Raw genomic sequence first — 26,255 nt, 5'->3', positions numbered from 1 at the left:
AGGTCTGATGGAGAGTCCGGGCCTGGGGGTGGGCGGGAGGGGCAGGGGCAAGATGTGAACCTGTAAGGCGGTGCCAGGCCGTAGGGACCATGGGTTAACCCGAATAGGCTTGCAATCAGCTCCTGGAGGCGAGGACTTGGGGATCGAGGGGAGCGAGGGAGAGGGTGTGGGCTGAGAGGTGAGGCTGGGGTCAGACTTTGGGGTGGGGGGCCCTTCATGGTCCTGGACATTTAATGAGGGCCGGGGGGTTGCATGAAAGGCCTGGGAGGACGCTTGGGATTTGGGTGTGATGGGATGCGGAGCTGGGGTCCAGGACCTCACCGCAGCATCCGTTGGCTCCGCCTCTACCCCATGTCCTCGCAGAGCCCCCCACTCCCATCGCGCCCCCGCAGCTGCTGCGCGCAGGTCCCACCTACCTCATCATCCAGCTCAACACCAACTCCATCATTGGCGATGGGCCGATCGTGCGCAAGGAGATTGAGTACCGCATGGCGCGCGGCCCGTGGGCAGAGGTGCACGCCGTCAACCTGCAGACCTACAAGCTGTGGCACCTGGACCCCGACACTGAGTACGAGATCAGCGTGCTCCTCACGCGCCCCGGGGACGGTGGCACTGGCCGCCCCGGGCCGCCCCTGGTCAGCCGCACCAAGTGCGCAGGTGAGTATGGGCTCCGGGCATCCAAGGGGGGAAGTGGTGCATTCTGAGGTAGTATGGCCTGCATCTGTGCTTCTAAAACTTTCTAAAACGTGAGTTTTCCTCAGTCCTTGTTATGGTAAAGATAATAATAGCTAACACTTTGTGCCAGACTCATAACGCACATGTACATGCACACACACACACACCCACACTCTCTCTCTCGCTCTCTCTCTCTCTCTCTCTCTCTTACTGATTTAAAACTCACAACACACAAAAACCTGTACACGAATATTCATAGCAATACTGTTCATATTCATTTTATAGATGAAAAATTAGAGAGAGTGAAAAATTTTAGAGAGAGAGGAAGGGAGAGGGAGAGAGAGTGAAAAATCAATGAGGTACAAAGATGTTAGGTTACTGGCCCAGAGCTAGTAAGTGGAGGAACCTGGCTGGCTCCAGACTCTGTGTCCATAATTCGACATTATGTTACCTAGATAAAATAAACAACACCACCAAATGAAGAAAGTGTGTTATTAAATTGTAGCTGGAGTCTCTTGTCTGGGCATTGCTCTTCCACGTTGAAGGGCTGAAGCGTCTGCTAGGAGTGATGGCACACCTGCACCAGAGAAGCCATTATTTTTAATCTGAAGAGAAATTGAGAACAAAACAATTTTCTCACTCTGTGATTTAAGCATGTGTTTTTAATTGGATTTTTTATTATAATAATTGCAGATTTATATGCAGTTGTAAGACAAAAGAGAGAATTCCCTATACACGCTACCCATTTCCTGCAATGGTAACATTTCCCCAAACTGTAGTTTAATATCACAATCAAGATATTGACAGTGATACAACCCACAGATCTTATTCAGACTTCTCCAGTTTCACGTGTTACCATTTGTGTATATGTGTGTGTGTGTGTGTGTGTGTGTGTGTATTTAGTTCTATTTGCTTTTATCACATGTGTAGGTTTGTGTATTTGCCACAGACCTAGATACGGAACAGTTCAATCAACTTAAGAATCGTGGGTGGTGTTCTTTTATATCCACACTCACCTCCATTCCTTCTTTCACCACAACTCCTGAGAACTACTAATCTGTCCTTCATTTCTAAAATTTTATCATTTCAAAAATATTATATAGTCCTGCCGGTGTGGCTCAGTGCTTGAGTCGACCCATGCACTAAGATGTCAGGGCACATGCCTGGGTTTTGGGCTCAATTCCCAGCAGGGGACAACGTGTTAAGGTTTCTCTGTCATTGATGTTTCTATCTCCCTCTCCCTCTACCTCTCTTTCTAAAATCAATAAAAACATATTTAAAAAGTTATATAATTTATGGAACCAAACAGTATATAACCTTTTGGAATTGATTTTTAAATTTGGTACCATTTTTATTGAGATATAATTCACATCTCATACAATTCAATCATTAGAATGTACAATCCAGTGGATTTTAGCATATTCACAGAGTTGTGCAACCATCACCACAATCAACTTTAGAACATTTTCATCATCCCAAAAGGAAACCTTGTATCTTTTAGTAGTCCACCCCTCATTTCTTCCTAACACCTCCAACACCAGGCAACCACTCATTTACTTTGTCGGTGTGGCTTTCTTCATGTGCTTATATTTACAAAAATCCATATTTACCTTTTTGTGAACATTTTATATAAATGAAATCTTACAATCTACAGTTATTTTTTGTGACTCCGCCATTCACCTAGGATAATGGTTTTTTTTAAAAAATATATTTTATTGAGTTTTCACAGAGAGGAAAGGAGAGAGACAGAGAGCCAGAAACATCGATGAGAGAGAAACATCGACCAGCTGCCTCCTGCACACTCCCCACTGGGGATGTGCCCGCAACCAAGGCACATGCCCCCGTCCGGAATCGAACCCGGGACCTCTCAGTCCGCAGGCCGACGCTCCATCCACTGAGCCAAACCGGTTTTGGCTAGGATAATGTTTTTAAGGTTTATCCACATTGTGGTATATATCAGTACTCTATTCCTTTTTTATTGCTGAATAATATTCTGTTATTTGGACAATACCACCATTTATCCATTCACCAGTTGATGCACATTTGGATTGTTTATACTTTTTGGCTATTATGAACAGTTTTGCTATGAATATTCATGTACAGGTTTTTGGTGGACATATGTTTTTATTCTGGTTATATAGTGTATATATCATATGGTAACTATGTTTAACCTTTGAGGAACAGCTGCACCGTTTTACATTCCCATCAGTAGTATATGAGGGTTTCAATTTCTCTATATTCTTGTCAACATTTATTACCTGTCTTCTTATTAATAACCCTCCTAGGGGGTATGAAGTGGTATCTCACTGTGGTTTTGATTTGCATTTCCCTGATGGTCAATGATAATGACCATTTTTTTTCATGTGCTTATTGGTCATTGGTATGTCTTCTCTGTAGAAGTGTCTACTCAAACCCTTTACCTATTTTTAAATTTTTTGTTGTTGTTGTTGTTATTGAGTTGTAGGAATCTATATAATAAAAGCCTATGACTGTTATGGCGGAATGACAGAACGACCGGTTGCTATGATGCGCACTGACCACCAGGGGGCAGATGCTCATCGCAGGAGCTGCCCCCTGGTGGTCATTGTGCTCCCACAGGGGAAGCGCTGCTCAGCCAGAAGCTGAGCTCACAGTTGGCAAGTGCAGCTGCGGTGGTGGGAGCCTCTCCCGCCTCCGCAGCAGTGCTAAGGAGCAGCGAGCAGGCAGGTGGTAAGGAGCGAGGGCCGAGCTGAGGGTCTTCCCCCGCCCCGCCCCACCCAGTGCAGAATTTTGTGCACTGGGCCTCTAGTTCTTCATATATTATAGATGCTAAACCTTTATCAGATGTATTTGCAAACATTTTCTTCCATTCTGTGGGTTGTCTTTTAACTTTCTTGATGGTGTCTTTTGAAGCACAAAGGTTTTTAATTCTGATGAAGCCCAATTTATATATTTTTTCTTTTGTTGTTTGTGCTTTTGATGTCCCATCTAAAACAAAAATAACAAACTACTGCCTAACCTAATAGATTTACCGCTATTTTTTCTAGGAGTTTTATAGTTTTAGCTCTTACGTTTAGGCCCTTGATCCATTTTGAGTTCATTTTTGTAAATGGTGTGAGGTAAGGGTCCAGCATTATTCTTTTGCATGTGGATGTCCAGTTGTCCCAACACTATTTATTTATTATTTAATTTATTTACTTTAGAAGATGACTTTAGCAGTTTTTATATATGTTTTTATTGATTTCAGAGAGTGAGGAAGGGAGAGGGAGAGAGACACATCTATCAGCAGCCTCCTGTCCACCCCCTACTGAGGATTGAGCCCGAAACCCAGGCATGTGCCCTGATCAGGAATTTAACCTCTTGGTGCATGGGATGATGCTCAACTAACTGATCCACACCAGCTAGGGGCCCAGAACCATGTATTGAAAAGATTATTCTTCCCCATTGAATTGTCTTGGCACTGAGATTGGTTTTTTTTGTTCAATATAATTCCCTGGAGATTCATCCAGGTTGTTGTGTATATCAGTAATTTATTCTTTTTTATTGCGGAGTAGTATTCTATGATATGGATATACCACACTTTGTTTAACCTTTCACCAGTTGAAGGACATCTGGACTGGCACCACTTTTGGCTATTACAAGTAAAGCTGCTATGAGCATTTGTGTATAGGTTTTTCATGAACATAAACTTTCATTTTTCTGGGATAAATGCCCAAGGACTCTGCTGATGGGTCATATGCTAAGGGCATATTTAGTTTTATCAGAAACTGCCAGAATGCCTATATATTTTACATTTTCACCAGCAATGTATGAGTGATTCAATTTTCTGCATCCTTGCCAAAATTTGGTGGTGTCATAATTTTTGTCATTTTAGCCATTTTGAGAGGTGTATAGTAATATGCCATCCTGGTCTTAATTTGCATCTCCTTAATGCCTAGTGATGTTGAACATCTTTTTATGTGCTGTTTGCCATCTGCATTCCTCTTTGGTGAATTGTTTGTGTCTTTGCCCATTTTCTGAGTGGATTATTCATATTTTACTGTTGAGTTTTGAGAGGTATTTACACATACTAGTCCTTTTGTTGGATATGTAGTTTGGAAATACTTTTCTCTCAGCTTTTAACTTGTCTTTTTTTCCTCCTTACCTGGTCTGTCACAGAACAACCACTTTTAATTTTGATGAGGCCAATTTATAAAAATTTTCTTTTATTAATTGTGCTTTTGATGTCAAGTTTAAGAAATCCTTGCCTAACCCTAGATTCCAAAGATTTTCTCCTGTGTTCCCCCCGCCCCCAAAAGTGTAAAAATAGTGTTTTTAAAAATATATATATTTTTATTGATTTCAGAGAGGAAGGGAGACGGGGAGATAGAAATATCAGTGATGAGAGAGAATCACTGATTGGCTGCCTCCTGCACACCCCCCGACTGTGCTTGCAACCCCGGCATGTGCTCTTGACCGGAATTGAACCTGGGACTCCAGTCCACAGGCTGATACTCTATCCACTGAGCCAAACTGGCTAGGGCTAAAATAGTTTTACTTTTTACATTTAAGTCCACAATCCATTTTGAGTTAATCTTTGGATAAGGTACAAGGTTTAGGTTGAGGTTTATTTATTTATTTTTGCCGTTCATATTCTGTGTTTTTAAAAGCTGATCTGGGAACCATCTAAAATCCAGTTAAATGCTACATTTGGGGAGACCCTTGGGGGGTGGGCCGGAGTATTCCAGTGGGAATTACTTTCTAGCTGAGGGATCTGGGTCAGGTTACTTAGCCCCTTGGAACTTTTTTAGTCCCCTTGTTTTATAAAACGGGAATAATTTTACCATACAGAGTGTGAAGATTCATTAAAAAAAAAAAAAGGCTATTCAGTGCCTATTATGTGTCAGGTACTATTATAGCTGTGAGGGGTTTAGGACTGGGACCAAGACAGACAAAGGTTACTAGCGTGAGAGTTCTGCATGTGGAACTCACATTTTGGTGGGAGGAGACAGTAAACAATGAAATACATAGTTTGTTAAATGATAATAAGTGCCAGGGAGGGGTGTGTGTGGCGGTAGGAGGATTGTTATTTTCAAAAGACTCCAGAGTCTAGTTTACTGAGAAGGTGACATTTTAGCAGAGACCGGAAAGAGGTGAGGCCTGGGCCATGCATGTAGCATTCCAGGCTGACGGAGAATAGTAAGCTCAGTCTAGCCTGGAGCATGCTTGGCATGTGTGAGGAGCAGCAAGGAGACCAGTGTAGCTGCAGGCTAGTGAGTGAGCGGGAGAGGGCAGGAGAGGGGGTCATGACCACATTGGGGATGTGGGACTCAGGGCCATTTCCCTTTGAGTGAGCTGGGGAGCCACTGTGGGGTCTGGAGAGCAGCAGTGACCTTACCTGCTTTGTTTAAAAGGATGATTCTGGACCGTAGACTCTAGGAGGGAAGGGGACCAGAGGAGGGACCAGTGAGGAAGCCACTGCGGCAGTCAGTATAGAGATGGCGGAGGCTGAGAGCTGGGAGGAAGGGTGGAGGTGGTGAAAAGTGGGTAGATTCTGGGTTCGTGCTGAAGGCAGAGCTAACTGCGCCTGCTGACGGATCGGAAATGCATTGAGAGAGAGACGGGAAGAGAGAAGTCAGGGATGGCTCCACGTGTTTTGTTGGAGCCGCTGGAAGGATGGAGTTGTCACTCACTGTGAAGGAGCAGACTTCGGGAGGAGCAGCTGTGACGGGGTCCGTAGACAGGAGCTCTGTGTTGGAACTGTTGATGTAGACGGCCAGCGGAGATATCCATCAGGCAGGTGGGTTTATGAGTGTGGAGTTCAGGGAAGTGGTTCGGGCCGCAGATACAAATTTGAATTTCGTCGGTATGGACGTGGTGTGGATGGCATTGAAAGCCATGCGACTGGCTGAGGTCTTCCAGGCTGGTGGCTCCCAACCAGGGTGATTTGTCTCCCAGGAGACATTTGCGGTGTCTGGAGACATATTGGTTGTCACAACTGGGGTTGGGGTGCTGACGGCATGAAAGGGGGGAGGAGGCAGGGGAAGCTGCGGCACAGCCTACCACGCACAAACAGCTCCCACAGCAAAGAATCATCTAGTCCAAAATGTCGATAATGCCGAGGCTGAGAACCCCAGACTTAGTCCTTAGGTTTCTAGGAAATAAGTGTAGATGGAAGGAGGACTTGTGAAGCCTGAACATGGGCCTCCAGTGTTTGAGTTCAATGCAGGTAATTGCATACAAATGCATGGGAAATACAGTGCCCACCTCGCAGGAAGCACCCAGTCAGTGACAACTGTCATTTTATGGCGTTTTGAACTCTTCAAAGCCAGTTCTGGTTAGGTACTTAGAATAAACAAAATCAGAGCTAGGGGTCGAGAGAATCCCCCCTAGTGTACAGATGGGGAACTGAAACCCAGAGAGGGGCAGGCACTTGCCTGTGATCACAGGGTGGGTTAACAAACCAGGTTTCCGCCCGGCTGGCATGGCTCAGTGGTTGAGCATCCGCTTTTGATATGAACCAGGAGGTCACGGTTTGCTTCCCAGTCAGGGCACGTGCACGGGTTGCAGGTCCAATCCCCAGGGAGGGGTGGCAGGAGGCAGCCGATCAATGATTCTTTCTCATCATTGACGTTTCTATCTTTCCTTCTCCCTTCCTCTCTGAAATAAAAAATAAAAGAAACCAGGTTTCCTGGTGACAGCTGTTAATCCCATTTTACAGATGAGTATGTTGAGATTTGGAGATTTAGTCACTTGCCCAAATCTACACAGTGAGTCCATAGTAGAGTCAGAACCAAAGTTCAAATGCACCGATTTGCAATCCACTGTTTGAAACAACAACAAAACAGCTGCCGTCATGGGCTGAGTGCCCACTTTGTGCCAGGCACTGCTAAACACTTTCCACAGGTTGGCCAGGATGGAAGCTCGGGCAGGACCCAAACGGCTCATCCTGCCCCTTTAAATTACATGCTTCTCGTCGTTGACATACCCACCCCCTCCTTGCTTAGGTGCCTTGGCCGGGGGTTGTTTTGTTGTTGGCCAGCTGTGTTGTCATCTCCTCTATCCCCCTGACACTCCCCTCCCACAGTATTATTTGCCATAAAAACAATAATATCATGTCAGTAGAAGGCATTTTAAAAAAAATCGCTCTAAATCTCAGCATCCTAGCCCAACAGCTGTTTTAGTTTTTCTGTCTTCTTCAAATCTCTGCCCATATGTCTACAGTACACATTTTTACACCCTTGTCATTGGGATGTAGAAAGCATTTGTATTCTGCTTCCTTTGCTGGAGGTTGTTACATGGGTTATGTTGTTTATAATTATGTTTATTGGCTGTAGAACTCTGTTGAGTGTCTCCATATTGCTGGACTATTTGTGTCTAGATCCCTATATAAATAATACTACATTGAAACAGTGCTTAGCGCGCTTTATTTCCTTCCCCAGTTTCCTTTAGGATAAATAGACAGGAGTGGTCTAAGAAAGGGCTTTGGCATATATTGCTTTATTTTAATTTTTTAAAAAAATATTTTTATGGATTTCAGAGAAGAAGGGAGAGGGAGAGAGAGACAGAAACACCAGTGATGAGAGAGAATCATTGACCGACTGCTTCCTGCACACCCCACACTGGAGATCGAGCCCATAACTCAGGCATGTGCCCTGACTGGGAATTGAACCGTTGCCTCCTGGTTCATAGGTCGATGCTCAACCACTGAGCCATGATGGCCAGGCGACATATATCGCTTTAAAAAATGGTGGTACTAATTTATACGGCTACCAGTATCTCACCTTAGTGCACACATATTAGTTCATGAATATGGGCTGGGCAGTTTGACCCATCTTACGTAATTCTCACACTTGCTCTTTAAAAAGTACGTGTTATCTCCATTTTTTTTCCAGTCAAGGACCACACGCCCAAAGAGTTGAGTCACTTGCCTGAAGCTAGAGAACTAAGAAGGGGTAGATGTAGGATTTGAAGTTTGGAGCACCCGACCCCACTCCAGGGTCCCTTCTACCAGAAACAGCTGAATGGCTCAGGGTTATTGTATCCTCATTAGCATTATTAAAATAAACACACTTGGACTAATTTAACAGCTGTTAACCGTTAGCCTCGTTGTTTCAATGTGCATTTTGACCCTTGATCTCCGAGTGGCCTGTAGCCCTGTGGAATTTAGAGGGATGGGGCTTTGAGGGCCCCACGTTCTGTTTTGCCAACGTGTGCTGGCAGCTGAAGAGAGTGTGTCTGGGTGCCAGATGGTTTTTGGAAACACAGAGAGACTCATGAATTCACACCCCTCAATCAACATATCAGTCTCTAGTCAACAAACTATTTGAGCCTCTGGATCTGCCCAGATTTGGTCAGGGTGGGGGGGTGAAGAGAAAAGTGAGCTTTCTTTTCAAAGACCCCTCAGTCTAGCGAGGTAGGCGGGGGCTGACAGCTGGTGGAGAATGAGATGCCCCAGTGGGAGGGCGGACGTTTCATCCTCCCGGTTAGAGGTTGCTGTTTTGTGCCCTGCAGAGCGGTCATAAAGACCCTGCTCAGGTCGCCAGTGCTTAAAAATCTGGAGGTTTCACATACAAATCTAATTTCTGGCTTCTCTTTAAAAAAATGAGGGTCTGGCAACCCTGAGCCTGTGGTCCTGCCTGGCAACATCGCCTGGAGCTGGGCGGCAGCTGCCCTTTTTGGATGGGATGCTTATTGCCCCGTTTGTCATAGTCCCGGCCCAGACTGTGTCACCAGTTTACACTGAGCGTCCCATGCCCTTCTCTGAATCTGCAGGAGGGCAAAGGCAGGAGGGAGGATGGAAGGGAGTGTGGGGCAGGTGCTCCCGGGGGTAGGGATGGTGTGAGTAGAGCTGCAGGGACCAAGACCTGCTCTCATTAGTGCCAATAAAGCAGCGGTCCGTTGGCTCCCATAGCCGCCTTGGGACAGTCCACATGGGACAGCCAGGACCAGAGCCAGAAAGTCAGGGAATACAGCTACGACCTCTGAACAAGAGAGCAGAGTGAGTATACAGAGAGTCCGCCCCCTCCACCCCCGGCCCGTAAGAATGATGGGTTAAAACAAAGCCACATAGAAAAACATTAGGAAAATCTATGTGGGCCAGGAACGGGGAAGAAAATTGGAGTGCAGGATGTGGGCTTGCAGCCAGCAGCCCGCAGGTTGCAGCGAGCAGTGGGAGCCAGCCCTTCCATGTCCTTGACGGATGGGGATAGGGTCTGCCGCGCTTGTGGGGAGAAGGGAACCAGACTGTAAGAAGCCAAGGGGTGGGCCTGGCTCCTCGCAGGTGCTGAACTATCTCTTTGGAGGCAAGATCTAGGACTGCAGACACACAGTTTGCCTGTGGCTCAAGGAAGAAAGGAGAGCGCCAGGGTGGAAACAGAAAGTTTTATTGTGCTGTACTTGGGGCCAGCCGCTAACGCTGGACTACCCACGTGTCTGAGTAAAGAGCAGCCTGGGGTGATGTTTCCCTTTGCATCTTCTTTGTAAAGTGCATCCTGAGCACATTCCTCATGTAACAAATGATGACGGGGACACCCTGAAGCCTCGTAGAGGCCAAGCAGCAGCACCCTCTCACCTGTTCCTTAAGGCGTGTCCTGAGGTCCTCTAACTGGGGACACCTTGCAGGTACTCAGAGAACTTGAAGGTATTGAAACGACATTTCACAGAATCAGGGTGCAAGAGAGAAAAGGATCCTGACAAGTGATCTTGGCCTCTTTGCTCATTTTACAGGCGAGGAAATCGAGGCCCAGAGATTTGCCTGAGGTCATAGCACTGGTTAATGCCGATGCAGGACGGGGGGCTGAGCCCCTGGGTTCCATCCTGGCTTCACTTCAGAAGCCTCAGTTGTTGCCTTTTATTTTGAAGATTTTAAAATAGATTTTTAGAGAGACAGGAAGGGAGAGGGAGAGAGAGAAAAACATTGATGTGTGAGCAGATCATCGACTGGCTGCCTCCTGCACAACCCCCATCAGGGATTGAGCCCACAACCTGGCATGTGCCTGACTGGGAAGTGAACCAGCAACCCTTCGCTGCATGGGACAACCCTCACCCAACTGAGCCACGCCAGCCAGGGCAAGAACCTCAGTACTTTAATTTATAAAATGGGGACAACTTTCAGGCCCCACAGAATCATCAAGAAGCTGTAACATGTTCCTTTCTCTTGTTTGGGTAGCTGTCTCTCCTGAGGTAATTTTTTTTTTTTTTGGACAGTGAAGTCCTAAAAGGGAGGCTGGGTAGTGGTTTAAGATAATGGATTCTGGAGCCAGCCTGTCCTGGTGTAGATCTCAGCTTTACCCCTTACTGTCTCTGTAACTGTGGGAAAGTACCTTAATCTCTCTGTGTCTCCATTTCCACGTCTTTAGGATAGGGCTAATAATAGCACCTGTCCATTGGATTAAAGTAAGGATTAAATGAAATAAAGCATTTTAAAGGCTCTCAAACAATGCCTGGCATATACAAAGCCCCCAGTAAATGTTAACTGCTATTATTATTATCCTTACATAACATTATGTTTCCCTTTTTGCTTTGGCAGCCAGGGAACTCACCACCCAATTTGAATCTTATATTTAGGATCCCCCCCCTTCCCCCCTAGGACTTAATGGCATGCATTTCTGTTTCCCTAACATTCTCTGGCATTATTTAACTGTTTGGCTCTCTCCTTTCCTTTATCATCCTGATTTCTAAATATTATTGTGTCATATATTTCAGAACAACTTTGGAATGAATCACCTAAGAAAAATACAGCAATAGGTTGATTCAGACTGGCCTGATGTGGTCCAGGAATTAGGAGGTGAACTGTTATTAAAACAAAAGTACAGCTAATAGTTTGTAGGGCCTGTTGTGTATCGGCTTTTGTTGCATGAACTTGGCATGCATTATCTTAAACTTCATAACCATTCTGTGAGGTAGGGCTTATTATTATCTCATTTTGAAGCTGAGGAAACTAGGGCTCAGCGAGGTGGAGTGTCTCAGCCAGTGGTTGCAGCTGCAAGAGGCAGAACCAGGATTCGGATGTGGCCCCGCCTGACTCCAGAACACACACTCTTCCTTCTAGGGGGTCCCTTGAGCTCTTGGGGACAAAGGAGGGATGATTACAGTCAGCTGACAAGATGTTTTCTCTCTGATTTATCTTCCTCTTCTCTCCCCCTTTCCTCTGCCTTCTCTGTTTTCCGGGTGTTCCAGAGCCCATGAGGGCCCCCAAAGGCCTGGCTTTCGCCGAGATCCAGGCCCGCCAGCTGACCCTGCAGTGGGAACCACTGGGCTACAATGTGACGCGGTGCCACACCTACACCGTGTCCCTGTGCTATCACTACATCCTGGGCAGCAGCCACAACCAGACGGTGCGGGAGTGTGTGAAGATGGAGCGGGGTGTCAGCCGCTACACCATCAAGAACCTGCTGCCCTACCGGAATGTTCACGTGCGCCTCGTGCTCACTAACCCCGAGGGGCGCAAAGAAGGCAAGGAGGTCACCTTCCAGACGGACGAGGACGGTAAGATCCCCAGCCCTGATTCCCGGGCCCTAAGTGCCTCCCACAGACACCCCCTGTCTGAGACTGAAATGCATACAGGAAATTTTTTTTTGCTTAGGATTTAGCCAACTCTATAACAACAAAGTCATGAGAGCTAATATTTATTCTCTGGAAGCCTTTGGGTTAATTGGTATAATTTCTTCCTTAAGTATTTGGAAGAATTCATCAGTGAAGCCATTGGAGTTTTCTTTGTGGCAGTGTTTTTACATAACAGTTTTTTGTTTTTTGTTAATCCTCACCTGAGGATATTTTTTTATTGATTTTTTTTTAGAGAGAGTGGAAGGGAGGGGAAGAGACAGACAGAAACATGGGTGTGAGAGAGACACATTGATTGGTTACTTCCTGCACTGGCTCCAACCAGGGCAGGGGATTGAGCCTGCAACTGAGGTACGTGCTCTTGACCAGAATCGAGCCTGGGACCCTTCAGTCCATGGGCAGACGCTCTATCCACTGAGCCAAACTGGCCAGGGCAACAGTTTTAATTTTAAAAATAGATTTTGGGATATTCAGATTTTTTTTAATATTAGTTTTGGTGTATTGTGTTTTAAGGTATTTGTTCATTTTACATTTTACCTAAATTGTCAAATTTCTTGTTATAAGTTGATTATAATATTCTCTTATTATATTTATTTAATGTCCATAGGGTCTATGTGATATCCCCCTTTTCATTCCTGGTATTGGTAATCCGTGTCTTCTCTCTTAGGAGGTGAACTGTGTTATTAAAACAAACTCATACCTAATATTTAGTAGGGCCTGTTTCCTATTAGCTGTTGTCTCATGTACTATGCACACATTATCTTACATTTCACAACATCCTAGGAGGAGGGTCTATTATTATTTCATTTTGAAGCTGAGGACACTAAGGCTCAGAGAGGTGAATCGACTCAGCCAGTGTTTCCAGCAAATGTAGAGAAGGAAAAAGTGAACTTCTTTTTTCTTCCCACCGTAGTTTCATTGGCTGGGGCCCTATAAATTGGACTGAGAAAAGACAGACTAACAGGGGAAAACGAGTTTATTACCACGTGCCTTGCACATGCATGTGGGAGTGAGCGCTCAGTGATGAGTAATTCAAAGGGGTGGCTAGAACTTGGGCTTATATGGCATCTTAACAAAAGAACAATGAATTTTTAGAGAAGTGACAAGACAAAGGAAAAGGACCTTTTTAGGACCAGCAAATTACGCGAAGGCAAAAATATGGGGAAACTAGATAAGGGCTAGTTAGTAAAGTTTGTGTAGATTCTTCTAGTCTAGAGTTGTCTCAATGATTAACTTCGTTCCTTCTGGGTAGAGAGGGGAGGGGGGCACCTTTACCAATTTATGTCCTTCTTTTAGGCAAATAGGGGAGGGCAGGGAGCTTTTCTTGTATAGTCCTTACTTACCATCATTGATAAGTTCTTGGAAACTGTGACTTCAAGTGAAACAACCTGTAACACAACCAATTTTACCAGAGGCTTAATTGCGATAAACAAAGTTTAAGTTCTGGTTAATGACCCCAAACACTTCTAATATTAAACATTCAAATAAATGTAAGCTATACATACCTTTAAAAATGATGATTAAAAACAAGTAAGATAATTGTTTTTCAACCCACTTATCCCAGTTCAGGCTCAAGGGAGCTGGAACTCATGGCCCAAGGCAAGACCCCACCCTGGACAGGATGCCCTTCCATCACAGGGCACATCACATGCACTCACTGGGACTATTGAGACACAGCACTCACCTCACACACACAGCTTGGGGACATGGGGAGACACTGGATACCCAGAGAAAACACACACGGACATGGGGAGAACAGACTCCACAAAGACAGTGGCCCCGGCCAGAAATCGATGATTTTTTTTTTTTCTGATCAGCATTATAACGAACAATATTGAATGAAAGGACTTTATTCAAGGACCTGCTGTATCTGTTTCTCCTCATTTCCCCTCTCAATTCAGCTCCAAATAATCCTTATGCCAAAGTGGCATATTTTGGGGTGACATACTCTGCTACCTTGCACAAACAACCTCAAGTTCAACATCAGATTACTCTGTTCTTAAAATCTTTTGACCTCTGCCCTTCTCCCCCCAAGGTATATTGTTGTGGCTTCACCCCATTCTGACCAGGCCTCACTTGGACTGCTCGGCCTTCTTCCTTCTTTCTCTGCCCCTCTCCTTCCCCTCCCTCCAGTAACTGCTCGTTATTTAACATTTTATGCTTTTCATGTAAGTATTGCTATAATACTTATAGTAAGTACGCTTCTATCAAGTGGTCAGCTCAGTGAATTCTCACAGACGGCACACATCAGGATAACCCACACCCAGACCAAGAAATAGCATAACGGGCTCCCGGGAGCCTCTCCCTCTCACAACCTCCAAGAGCAACCATCATCTTGACCTGTAATGCCATAGAGTAAACTCTGCTTGGTTCTGAATTTCCTATCAGTGGAAGCACACACTGTGTATTCTTTTTATACACTGTAAAATGACTGGCTTCTTTCTCTCAGCCTTTGGCTTGAGAGATTCAGCCATGTTGCGTGTGCAGTTCCATAGAATTTATTCTCCTTGCTAAATAGACCATTGTGTGAAGATACCACATTTATTTATCCTGTTTACTCTTGTTGGGCATTTCAGTTGTGTCCAGTGCTCAGCGATTTTAAATTGTGCTGTAAAGAAAAATCCTTGTAGATTTTTTTTGGGAGTAGATTTACACATTTCTGATGGGTGTGTCCATCATAGGTGGCTAGATCCAGTTTCCCCAAGTGGTTGCATCAGTGTATACTCCCACTAGCAGTTGTGTGAAAATTCCCGTTGCTCTGCATCCGCACCAACACTTGGAATTGTCTTTTGCCTTGTATCATTTTGGCAGGTGGGGGGTGGTGTTGCCTTGGCAACTGCGCATTTTCACACAGAGCACTTTGGCTTTCATTGATTGTTGCCTTGGTTTCCGCTTTCCCCTGCCCTAGGAGCTCAGCTTCCCCACAGTGGTTTATTAAGGTGTTTTTCCAAACACAGACCATCCTCTTCCTAGAAGAAATTCCTGTGACTGCTGTTAAGATGATACATGTGAACAAGAGCAGACAAAACCAAACCAAACCATGCCCCAAAGGGTTTATGCTGAAATGTTAACAGTATTATTCTTTGGGTAATGGAATTGTAGGTGCCATTAATTTTCTTCATGCTCATTTTGATTTTCAACATTGAACATATTGTTTGTGTAATTAGAAATTTTTAGACAGAAATATATCTCTATCCATAATTCCGCCACTAATGCAATTGTTTTCATTTCCCTGGCAAATGTTTATATTTTCTGAAAACCACTTAACTGGGTCCAAATAGGACCATTCAAACATTCTTCTCAGCTGAATGCAACCTGCACAGTAATGAAAACGCCAACTACGCTTTCTGAGTCTTCAGGGATAGGTTGGACCGTAGGAAATTGCTGTACGTATATCGCATCACTGAATTTTGGTGAGAGAGGAGTTATCATCACTCCATTTCACTGATGAGGAAACTGAGGGCTCAGGGAGGTCGAGTAGTGTGAGCGTACCAGTTAGGAAACGGCAAGGCTGGAATTTGAATTCAGGTACCTGGCTGCGCAGCCAGCTTCCCCCTGCCCATGCCGCCTTTCCCTTGCAGTGCCTGGTGGGATTGCGGCCGAGTCCCTGACCTTCACTCCACTGGAGGATATGATCTTCCTCAAGTGGGAGGAGCCGCAGGAACCCAATGGCCGAATCACTCAGTATGAGGTGGGTTTGGACCCCATGATCGTGAGGGCCCCTGGTGGAAGGCGGGCACGCAGTTTGGAGAGGGAGGTGCAGGGTGGGGGGACAGAAGTGATCATTGAGGTTCCTTCAGCTATGATCAGAGTCTGTGGGTTACAGGGACACGGACCGGAAGGCAGGAGAGAGAGGTGAAGGTGCCAAGCGGCCTGGGCTAAGGGGAGGCACAGTTCCACTGACCTCCTCCTTGGCCCAGCCTTATCCCTAGCTCACCTGAACCATGATGGGTGTGAGGCTATGGGGCCAATGAAGCCCTCCCTATTCCTGTGTCTGCCTACCTGCCCATCCTGCCCCAGATCAGTTACCAGAGCATCGAGTCATCAGACCCGGTGGTGAATGTGCCAGGCCCACGACGTACCATCTCCAAGCTCCGCAATGAAACCTACCACGTCTTCTCCAACCTGCACCCAGGCACCACCTACCTCTTCTCCGTGCGAGCCCGCACAGGCAAAGGCTTCGGTCAGGCGGCACTGACCGAGATCACCACCAACATCTCAGGTAAGCTCTGGACCCTGGCCTGGCCCCTTTGGAGGAGACTCAGAATTCTGGGGTTCCGTGGGCACTGGCGGGGTGTGGGGGACCTCCTGGGGGTGGTTATAGTGGGCTCCTGCTGAGAGAAATGAACCATTTAGGGTTTGAGGTCAGGGAGAATTAAGTCAGAGGGCTCAGGAGACTGTGGTTAGTGGAATGAGAGGGCTGAGGTCAGGGGTCAGGGAAGTTCAAGTGAGAGAGAACAAGGAGCCTAAGGCTGAAGGGGAAGAGATCTAGGGACAGGGGTCCAGGAAGGTGGTGCTTACGCTCCTGTCCCCTTCCCCAGCTCCCAGCTTTGATTATGCTGACATGCCGTCGCCCCTGGGGGAGTCTGAGAACACCATCACCGTGCTGCTGAGGCCTGCCCAGGGCCGCGGTGCGCCCATCAGGTGGGAGAGCCCGGATGGAGGGGCGGGAGGTCAGGGCCATAGGGAAGAGGCCCCTGCTCTGACCCAGAGCCCCCACGCAGGCCAGCTCACCCTTGTCCTCCCTCAGTTTCCCACTCCGAGTTCAGCGCGTCCGGAAGAGGATGCTCTGTGATCATCGGGAAGAGGCCCCTGCTCTGACCCAGAGCCCCCACGCAGGCCAGCTCACCCTTGTCCTCCCTCAGTTTCCCACTCCGAGTTCAGCGCGTCCGTGGGCAGGCAGAATGCCTGTAGCCACGCCCCTCTGAGGCCATGGGTGTCTGGCGGTGATTGTCGTGAGCTCTCTGGACAGTGTCCAGCCTGGAGAGGTGACTGTCCAGGCTTCTCCAGAGGCCTTCTCTCAGACACCTTGGAGAAGTGAACTCTGGGGCATTTTTTCTTCTCAGCTTATTTCCTGGAGGGTTCTTCCCAGGGCGACACAGGGATAGGCTTTCTAGAAGGCTGGGCAGCCAGCTGGATAGCGCCATCTCTCTGGAGTGGCCGAGAACTTGGCTTCTCCATTTCCTTCTCCCCAGAAGAAGCTGGGCTGCTGGTCCCATGGTGGCTGCCTTTGCTGGGGAGAAGGTGCTGGCAACAAGTAGGTGTGTGAGAGAGACATGTGATGTGTGCAGGCGATGCATGCTGTGGATGCGGGAGTGTGTGTAGGTGAGAGCAGGAGGGTGTTTGTGGGGTTATGTGCACATACTCACTGCCAGTCAGACACCATGCTAGGGGCTTTACCTGCACGGACATATATCCTCATGGCTTCCTGTGGGGGAGCACTAATTCTCTTATTTTATGCACCAGGAGACAGGCTCAGAGCCTAAAGAACTTGCCCACCAAGGCCGCACAGCTGGTAAGAGATAGAGCTGGGGTTCTCTCCCAGGTCTGCCTGCAAAGCCAGCACCTTTCCTTGAAGTCACGGAGCCTCCCCGCCCCTCTGGTCCATCCCCTCATTCCACAAAGGTCCATACACTGGGAGAGGGTGACAGCTTGTATTCGGGCAGGGGACGGGCATGGCAAGCCCTGTCAAGAAGGTAGTGAGTTGCTCAGGTACTCGTGACACAAACTTTTTCACTCCACCCTCCACTCTTTTCTCCTGCTTTGCCTCCCCCATATTTGCCACTGCGAAGCCTGTCAGAGGAGGATTCCCAGACCTTCAGGGGAGACCCAGAAAAGTGTCAGGGCATCTGAGGGGCGTTTTGCCTTTTACAGGAGTCTCAGGGCCCTGATGCACCTGAGTCTTGGAGGAATTGGGAAGCCTTCTCCTTTCCTTGTCTGTGGAGGGTTCCTGTTAGCCTGCCTGCTCAGCATCCCTCTGGGATGATGATGAAGAGGTTGGGCAGATTGGGGGAGAGGGATAGAGAAGGGAGAGGTACAACAGCTGTGCAACCTTGGGTAGGTCCCTTCACCTCTCTGAGCTCCCTTTCCTTATCTGCATAATGGCTAATGCTGATTATCATCATCTCCTGGTGGGATTCAGGGCCAGGCGAGGCCTGAATTCAGCCTGGCAATTGGAGGCAGAGAGGGGCCTGGGCTGGTATTTGCAACGCACTAGTGACAGGGAATGACCCTGTGTGGCCCAAATCCCAGGATGTTGGGGTGATTCCCCCACAACTTGGAGGCTCAAAAGAAACAGCTGGAGAGCAAGGCAAAGGCATTTCTACTCCCCAGAGCGCAGGCTGTCAGTGCGGGGAGTCACACGCCAAGACGTGATCAAGGCTGTGACTGGAAATATTTAAATTTGTCAGTATTCATTTAGTTACTCTTGGCTTTGTTCCACGGAGGATTTGGAGGAGCTCACAGCAAAAGGCCATTCAGTAAAGCGATAAAAATAAAAAGAAATACACAAGTCGGGACCAGGAGACACAGATCAGAGGGAATACAGACCAGGGAACGTTATCAGCCATTAGGGCCGTGAGACGTCCGGCTCAGAGCTATAAACTCCGGCAGACTCTGGTTGGGCGGGGAGGGGTATTTGGGGTGTGGCCTTGTTTGTTTGCTCAGTGACAGTCTCCCCAACAGGAAGTCACTTCCAGGAAGACTAGATCCTCAGGTGCCTAGCACAGGGCCCATTGTCTGAGCTCAGTAAACATCTCCTGAATGAATGAATGAATGAATGAGGCATCTAGTCTAACTCTAGTTTAAGAGGCTCAGAGGGGAGCCCATGGTGATGACTGTGGAGCCTGAGGCTATGGTTCCGGCTCTGGAGGACTCTTTGAGGTGTCTGGGTGGGGCTTGAGGGCTTGGCTCACCTGGGCAGGGCCCACATTCAGCCTCAATCACAGTAATAACAGCTGGTAGGCATTGGCTGTTTGCTAAACGTGCCTCCTTCCTCACACCCTCCTCCTGGAACAGGCCTGTGATAACTCCCCTTCTACAGAGGATGAAACTGAGGCCGGGGCGGGGTTAAATGACTTGCCCAGCTAGCAAGAGGCAGAGCGCAGATTAGCCCCAAGCGGGGCCTGACCCCAAAGCCCATGCCATTAGCCCCAGGCAGCTCCCCCTGACCTGGCCCGCTCTCCCCCTCCCTCCAGTGTGTACCAGGTGATCGTGCAGGAGGAGCGGCCGCGGAGGCTGCGGCGGGAGCCATTGAACTGGCGGCCAGCAGTCTGCCCCAGGCCATGCCCTTCACCGTGGGCGACAACCAGACCTATCGCGGCTTCTGGAACCCACCGCTTGAGCCCAGGAAAGCTTACCTCATCTACTTCCAGGCAACAAGCCACCTGAAGGGGGTGAGAGACAGGCCGGGGTTGTTGGGGGGCAGATGGGGGATGCCTAGGGGCAGGTGGCCACGGAGGCCAGAGACACCTCCAGGCCCCGCCCTTCCCCTGATTCCCGCCCCCTCTATCGGCCCCTGCCCTCCTATAGCCCCTTCTCGCTCCCTGCCCTCCGCCCCTCGCCTGAGCCCCGCCCTTCCTCGGAGCCCCGGACCTCCCCAAACCCCTCCTTCTGGAGCCCCGCCCACCCTTCCTACGCCAGGCTCTGCAACCCCCAGCTCCGCCCCTCGCCTGAGCCCCGCCCTTCCTCGGAGCCCCGGACCTCCCCAAACCCCTCCTTCTGGAGCCCCGCCCTCCTCATAATCCCCGCCCACCCTTCGGACCCCAGGCTCTGCAAATCCAGCACTTCCCTCTTCCCGAGCCTTTTTTTTCTTCCCACCACACTCCTTTTTATCCAAGCCTCCAGTCTAGTCCCTGTCCCCTCCCTGAGGCCCTGGTCCTCCATCTGGGGCTCCTCTCTCCCCAGAGCGGTCCTTTTCAGGTTCCCGCTTTCACCAGACCTTGCGGCCTAGAACCCGCCTCCTCTTTGAAGCCCTGCTCTTCTCCAGGCCCCTCCCTCCCCATCTCTCCTTCCCAGGCCTGCCCTTCTAACCAGATCCCTGGACCTAGGCCAGTGATGGCGAACCTTTTGAGCTTGGCGTGTCAGCATTTTGAAAAACCTTAACTTGACTCTGGTGCCGTGTCACATATAGAAATATTTTGATATTTGCAATCATAGTAAAACAAAGATTTATATTTTTGATATTTATTTTAGATATTTGAATGCCATTTAACAAAGAAAAATCAACCAAAAAAATGAGTTTGTGTGTCATAGGTTCGCAATCACTGACCTAGGCCCTGTCCTAATTTTGGAGGCTCCGCCCTCTCTCTTCCCCTGTTCCCAATGCCTTTCTTAAGGCATTGCCCTCTTTGCAGGCCTCTTCCCTCCTAGTTCCCCCAGGCCCTCCTGCCCGATGGGGTGTCTTTAGTTACAGTTCACACCAGACAAGCCCTGAGCAGGCCCAGGACATGTGTCCGAGGTTTCCTCCTGGGGAGGGTCAGGCCCGGGCTTCCGAAGTGCTGAGACCCCCATCTGTGCCTCCAGGAGACCCGGCTGAATTGCATCCGCATCGCCAGGAAAGGTAAGTCCTGCCGGGTAGGCGGGCTTCTCACTTGCTGGGCTTTGGGAGCCGGACCCCGAGCACCAGGGCTGTGGGAGCAGCGGAGGGTGGTCAGGCCCTCTGGGGTCAGGAAACATTTTCCTTCTTGGCCCAAGGGCAGCAGGGATAACACCCTCCCTTCCCTCTCTACTCATGATCACAGAAGGGGCCTTAGTAAGGGCTTGGAACAGGCCTGTGACGGGCAGCCATTATGGTTGGGCCATGGGAGTGATGGATGCTGGGCACTAGCTCTGGGTTCTTATTTGCCCCCTTTCCTGTGGTGGGGACAGGGCGGACCCTCCTGTGTAGGGACTGTCCCTGCTCCAAAACAGGAAGTGTGGCTGGTTCCCCATCCTGAGATGCCCTAATCACACCCTAGGTACATAATTATCTCCTCCTGTCACCTCCCAGGAGGGCGAGAAGGTGGGTCTGAAGGTCCCAGGCATCCTCCAACCCCCATTCCCTGTAGGATGGGGGGACTGGAGAAGGCAGAGAGGAGATGGGAGCTGTTCCTGATAGGGGAACAGTGCAGGTAAATCCTCTGACACGGGGATGCAGAAGGTGTGAGGGGTGGCGAGGAGACACATTGAGGAGGGACAGTTATCTCTGTGCATGTGTGTTTGTGCAGCCTGGTGCCTTCCTTGTGGCTCAGACCGAGGGGTGGGTGGTTCCTGTCTTCCCCTCTGATCCTTTATCCTGCTTTACTCTCCCCAGCTGCCTGCAAGGAAAGCAAGCGACCCCTGGAGGTGTCCCAGAGATCAGAGGAGATGGGGCTCATCTTGGGCATCTGTGCAGGGGGACTTGCCGTCCTCATCCTCCTCTTGGGGGCCATCATTATCATCATCCGCAAGGGGTGAGTGAGGCTGTGCCCTGGCTCATCTGTGGCTCCTTCCCTGGTGGGTATAGAGGAGGCATGGCTAGAGCCTGGTAGGGCTGGAGCTGGCAGGGCAGCCGCCTGGCGGGTGTGTGGAGGGCTGCCAGCCTAGGCATCAGGCCTGTGGATGGACCCAAGCCGCGTGGTGGGAAGCCAGAGACTCTGCAAATGGAGCTGCCCCTAAGCAGCTTGGCCGGAGCCTGGGTCTGGCTGGTGCCAGGTGCCACTATCCAGGAAAGCAGTGCCTGCTGCCAAGGAGCTGTGCTGTGCCCGCCTGTGCCCGCTGGCCTGTTCAAGTGCAGAAAGTGTGGAGATGACATAATTTAGAATCCCCGGCCCCCTGCAGACCTCCTGCCAACTTGTCTGCTCTGACTATGGGGTTGTGGTGTTGACCTTGAGCAGTGGGGGGTGAGTGGGTGGGGTAGTGGGGTGGGAGGGGTGTGTGTGGGTGGGTGGGGGTGCTTACTATTATTTCAAGTGTGTGTGTGTGTGTGTGTGTGTGTGTGTGTGTGTGTGTGTGTGTGTGCTTAATTCCCCTTCAAAACAAGGACCCTGAGCCTCCCTCTCCTTGGGCTCAGCTTGCCCTGGACCCTGTTATATTGATCCCCTAGGAGTCCTCTTGGGCCCATGACTCAGAGAAGGCCTCCCATGGCCCCTATCATTCCCTAGGCCTCAGAGGTCCAGCCTCGTATTTGTGAGGGCTGTGTGTCTAGTGCATTTGGCAGTGGGCAGCATGAATCCCAGCACATCTTAGAAGAGTTCTGGAGTTTCATAACCCAGGATTTGGGATTCTAAGAATCTCAGATTTTAGAATTGTAGAAGCTCAGAGCCCAGAAAGTGAGATGCGAGGCAGTCCAAGGACATCCATTCTAGTGGGTTTTAAATCTTTTTAAAACAACAGAACGTGTCTTCAGAACATCAAATAAACCTCCCCTGGGAGCCCAGTACGTGGAGCCGCTGAAGCTGAGTCTCTCTTTGGAGCCCAATGGGGGCTTCTGAGACTGCTCCCCTCCTACCTCACCCCCCACCGGCAGCCCCAGGACACTGTTGTGCATGCATCTTAATTGAGGAATGGAGATGCTCAGGCCCAGAGGAGTCATGAACCTGCCCAAGGTCATCCAGGGAACCAGACTCAGAGCCCACTCCACCGGCTCTCCACCTGGGTTCTGGCTCCTGCAGCCCCAGCTGCTGCCAGGCTGGGCGCACATGGATGAGTTGGCGCTGGGTCTCTGGGCTGCCAGGAGCAGATAAGCGGGATCCAGAGAGATGAGGGAGAATTGGCCAGGGCCCCCTTGCCGGAGGCCAGGCACCAGCCTGGAGAGATTCTTCCAGAGAGCCTGGGGTAGGACATGCCAGCAGTGGGGTGGTGGCGTTGGCGTTGGGGTGGCCTGTCCAGGGCATTAGGCTTGACTTTTTCCTGGCCTGCTTTCCACATAGCTTCGAGATACAAAATATTTTTAAAGCACCATTTGTTTAGTAGTTACTCTGTGCCAGGAGCATCTCAAATATCACATTAGTTATTGAGTACCTACTGTGTGCCAGGCACTATCTGGCTCGGGATACATGAGAGAACATTTCCTTCTTGGATCCTGACTTACGAAGAGGGTCTTACTCCCTTTTCATGATGAGGAAATTGTAATTGAGTGACTTGCCCATGTCATTTGACTGATAAGTGGCAGGGTATGATCTGAGCACAGGCCTGACTACAAAGCCTGAGCGCCCCTCATGGGCAGGGACATGAAGGGTCTCACCACACTGGGCGCAGTCGGTGCAGTAAGTGGCAAGTCCCTATGTTTCTCCCCAGCAGGGAACTTGGGAGTTCACTCTGGGGGCGGGGGGGCTGGGATCTGGGACAGATGGAGAGGGGTGTAAAGGAGGGGTCAGATATTAGGGGGTTGCCTGTGATACTTGAGGCCCTAAAACATCTACCCTCAAGGAGAGAGGATGGGCAAAGTGGGGGATGTCACCCATCCCTGTGGAGAAAGCATTGGGTCCAGGAGACAATGAGCCAGAGAGGCTGCCAGGCCTCACTAGGAAGCCCTCAGTTTATGCAGCTGCTACCCCATAAACCCTTCAGGCAACCCCAGAGGCTGCCAGCATCCCCTTTCCTCTAAAAGCCATTCAGTCCCATTCAATAGCATGTTACGACCCCCGCCTCCCCCCCAACCATTCAACCTGGCCTTCGGGGTGCATTGTGCTCCTCAGGGGTCCTCTAGTCTGTACTGTGGGGTGTCAAGTGTCAGAGCAATTTTGGCAGGGATGGGGGTATTCAGATCAACTTGGGGTACAAATGTAATGGACAGATTAGGACTTTGCTGTGGGAGGGCAGATACTCAGTCACCGCCCTGTGCACTCTTGTTGGAAGAAGGTCGCTGCGGGTGGGGGATCATGGGAGACAGTCAGGGCCAGCTGGGAAGAGGTGTCAGATGCTCCATCCGGTCCTGCCTGCATGGACAGTGAGACTGGCGGAATCTGCCCCGGGACTCCAGAGCTGGGGCGGCCGGGAGGCCTGGCCTACCCCAGACCCCAGACCCCAGACTCCAGAACCCAGAGCTCAGGCTGGGTCAGATCCCTTGCTCTGCCTCTAGAGCCCCTTCCCCTTCCCTTTGCAGCACTTTCTTTTCCTTGCACTTTTCATTTATTTACTTGCATTGCTTTACTCGATGTTCATCTTCCCTGCCGATTGAGCTCTGTGAGGACAGAGAAAGTTCTGGAAAGTTCTTGGCTGTGCATCCCCCAGAGAAGAGCCAAACCCATGTTTCCTGCTGCTTAAACCTCACAACAGCCCTGGGGGTGGAAGGGTGGGGGTGTGGGTGTTATTACCATGACTTGTTTAGAGGAGGAATGAAAGCTCATAGAGGTGCAGATGTTTTAGTTTCCCTTATTTATGGATTTCTCATTCAATGAATTATTTATCCAGGGGTTATAATGTGCTGGACACTGTCCTGGGCCCCGGTGATCCAGCTGTGGGCAGGATCCTCTTGTGCTTTGTAGTTAGTGGGGAGCCTTGCATTAAATTAGAAGAAGCACAAATGGATAATTACAAATTGTGAAATGAGCAGGGTGCCTGGGTTGGGAGCAGAGAGAGGGATTGTGGGGGAGTGGTCAGGGAAGGTCCTTTCAAAGTAATGACCTTTTAGGGAGACTAGAAGAATGCTATTCTACCACCCCCTCCTTCAGGGCCTCTGTCTCCAGCCACAGGCCCTGGACCCTCCCCTCTGTTGCTAGGATGGATGAAGCATGCCGGGTGACCTGGAGCCAAGCTCCTGCCCTCGCTGGCCCTCAGTCTTCCGCCCTCCTCTCTCCTTCCCTTCCCCTAATCTGCAGGATTTCCTTGTGAAAGGCCATTCGTTAGGGTTTCTGCTGATGGGGTGATGTGGGGGCAGGTGAATGGAGGCCCCTGGATGTGGCCTCAGGAGAGAGCTAGTTCTGGGGCCAGGTTCCTGACCCTGCTGTGGACTCCACTAGAGAGTCTTGGGAAGACCATGGCTGTCTGAGACTGAGCCTCCTCGTCTGCCTCCTCTCTGTGCTCTGTGGTCATGGCAGGGCTCTTGACCCAAGCTGTGCTTTGGGTGCCCATGAAGGGTGACCTTGCTCCTTTAATGGACCCCACACCCAGTGGCAGTCCGGGTGGGTGAGGGGCCCCCAAGGTTTGCCCCTGATCCCTCTCTACCCTGCCCCAGCCACTTTTTCCCTCCGAGACACAGGTGTATGCCAAGGACTGCCACCTCTCAGGGATAGAGAGGCCTGCAGGTGTGAGGGGGATTGGGACTGAGGGTGGGGGGCTGTCTGCAGAGGTGAGTATAGTTACCTTGAGTGTGTGGGTGGGGGATGTCATGTGTGTGAGTGTGCACATATGTGTGTGTATTGGTGAATATGTGCCTGTGTATCTGTCTCAGTGTGTGTGTGTTTAAATATGTGTGTCTGTGCATGTGAGTCCATGTCTGTGTTTGTGAGTGCATGTAGTGTCTGTGTGTTTTTATGTGTGTATCCATCTGAGTGTGTAGGCCTCCGTGTGTGTGCACGGATGCACATTTCTCTCTGTGCGTGCCTGTGTGAATGACTGAGAGCTCTGCTTCCCCCAGGCGCTTCCCCCAGCCCCTTCACACTCAAGTAGCAGACCCAGGAAGGTTTTGGAAGGGACTGAGGTCCTGGTCCTAAATGGTTGAGCCTGGCCAGCCCCCTCCTCAGTCTGGAGAGCACCCAGCTCCTCCCTGCTGGCTGGGCGCTGCCCTGGGCCCAGCCTTGTGGGCGGACCCTGGACCCAATTGTGCTTTTCTCTTTGCACGCTGCCAGGAGAGACCACTATGCGTACTCCTACTACCCGTAAGTAGCTCCACGGGCCTGGGCCCTGGCCCCTCCGTGGGAGCCCCTGCCCCATCCCCTCCAGCTGGGCTTGGGCTCCCACACCCTCTCCATGGCCACCTCTGTCTCTGCGCTTCCCTCCTCTGTCTGACTCTCCTCTCTGCGTTGACCTCCTCACGGGGAGGTCACATGCACTGGCTTTGTAGTCAGAGTCTCAGGTTCAGACCTGGCTCTGCTGGGTCACCCCAGCTAGTCACTTACCCCCCTGAGCCACATGACCTTTCACCCCTGAGGCAGGCC

At 49.7% G+C, this 26,255-nt stretch overlaps 1 protein-coding gene across 1 annotated transcript in view; it reads left to right on the top strand.

Moving 5' to 3' along the window:
• The window catches only part of PTPRU (protein tyrosine phosphatase, receptor type U), an 83,187-nt gene that overhangs the window by 25,213 nt on the left and 31,719 nt on the right, over positions 1–26,255 (top strand). Inside the window, 10 exon segments of the mRNA XM_006776514.2 lie at positions 303–657; positions 11,815–12,123; positions 15,780–15,889; positions 16,219–16,420; positions 16,740–16,842; positions 19,395–19,444; positions 19,447–19,592; positions 20,722–20,758; positions 21,491–21,629; positions 25,947–25,976. Coding sequence (XP_006776577.2) covers positions 303–657; positions 11,815–12,123; positions 15,780–15,889; positions 16,219–16,420; positions 16,740–16,842; positions 19,395–19,444; positions 19,447–19,592; positions 20,722–20,758; positions 21,491–21,629; positions 25,947–25,976 — 1,481 coding nt within the window.

Source organism: Myotis davidii, unplaced genomic scaffold (genome assembly GCF_000327345.1).
Source record: "Myotis davidii unplaced genomic scaffold, ASM32734v1 scaffold228, whole genome shotgun sequence".
NCBI classification, from domain to species: Eukaryota; Metazoa; Chordata; class Mammalia; order Chiroptera; family Vespertilionidae; genus Myotis; species Myotis davidii.
The sequence above is the reverse complement of the archived record's forward strand: the minus strand, read 5'-3'. Positions and strand labels throughout refer to the sequence as shown.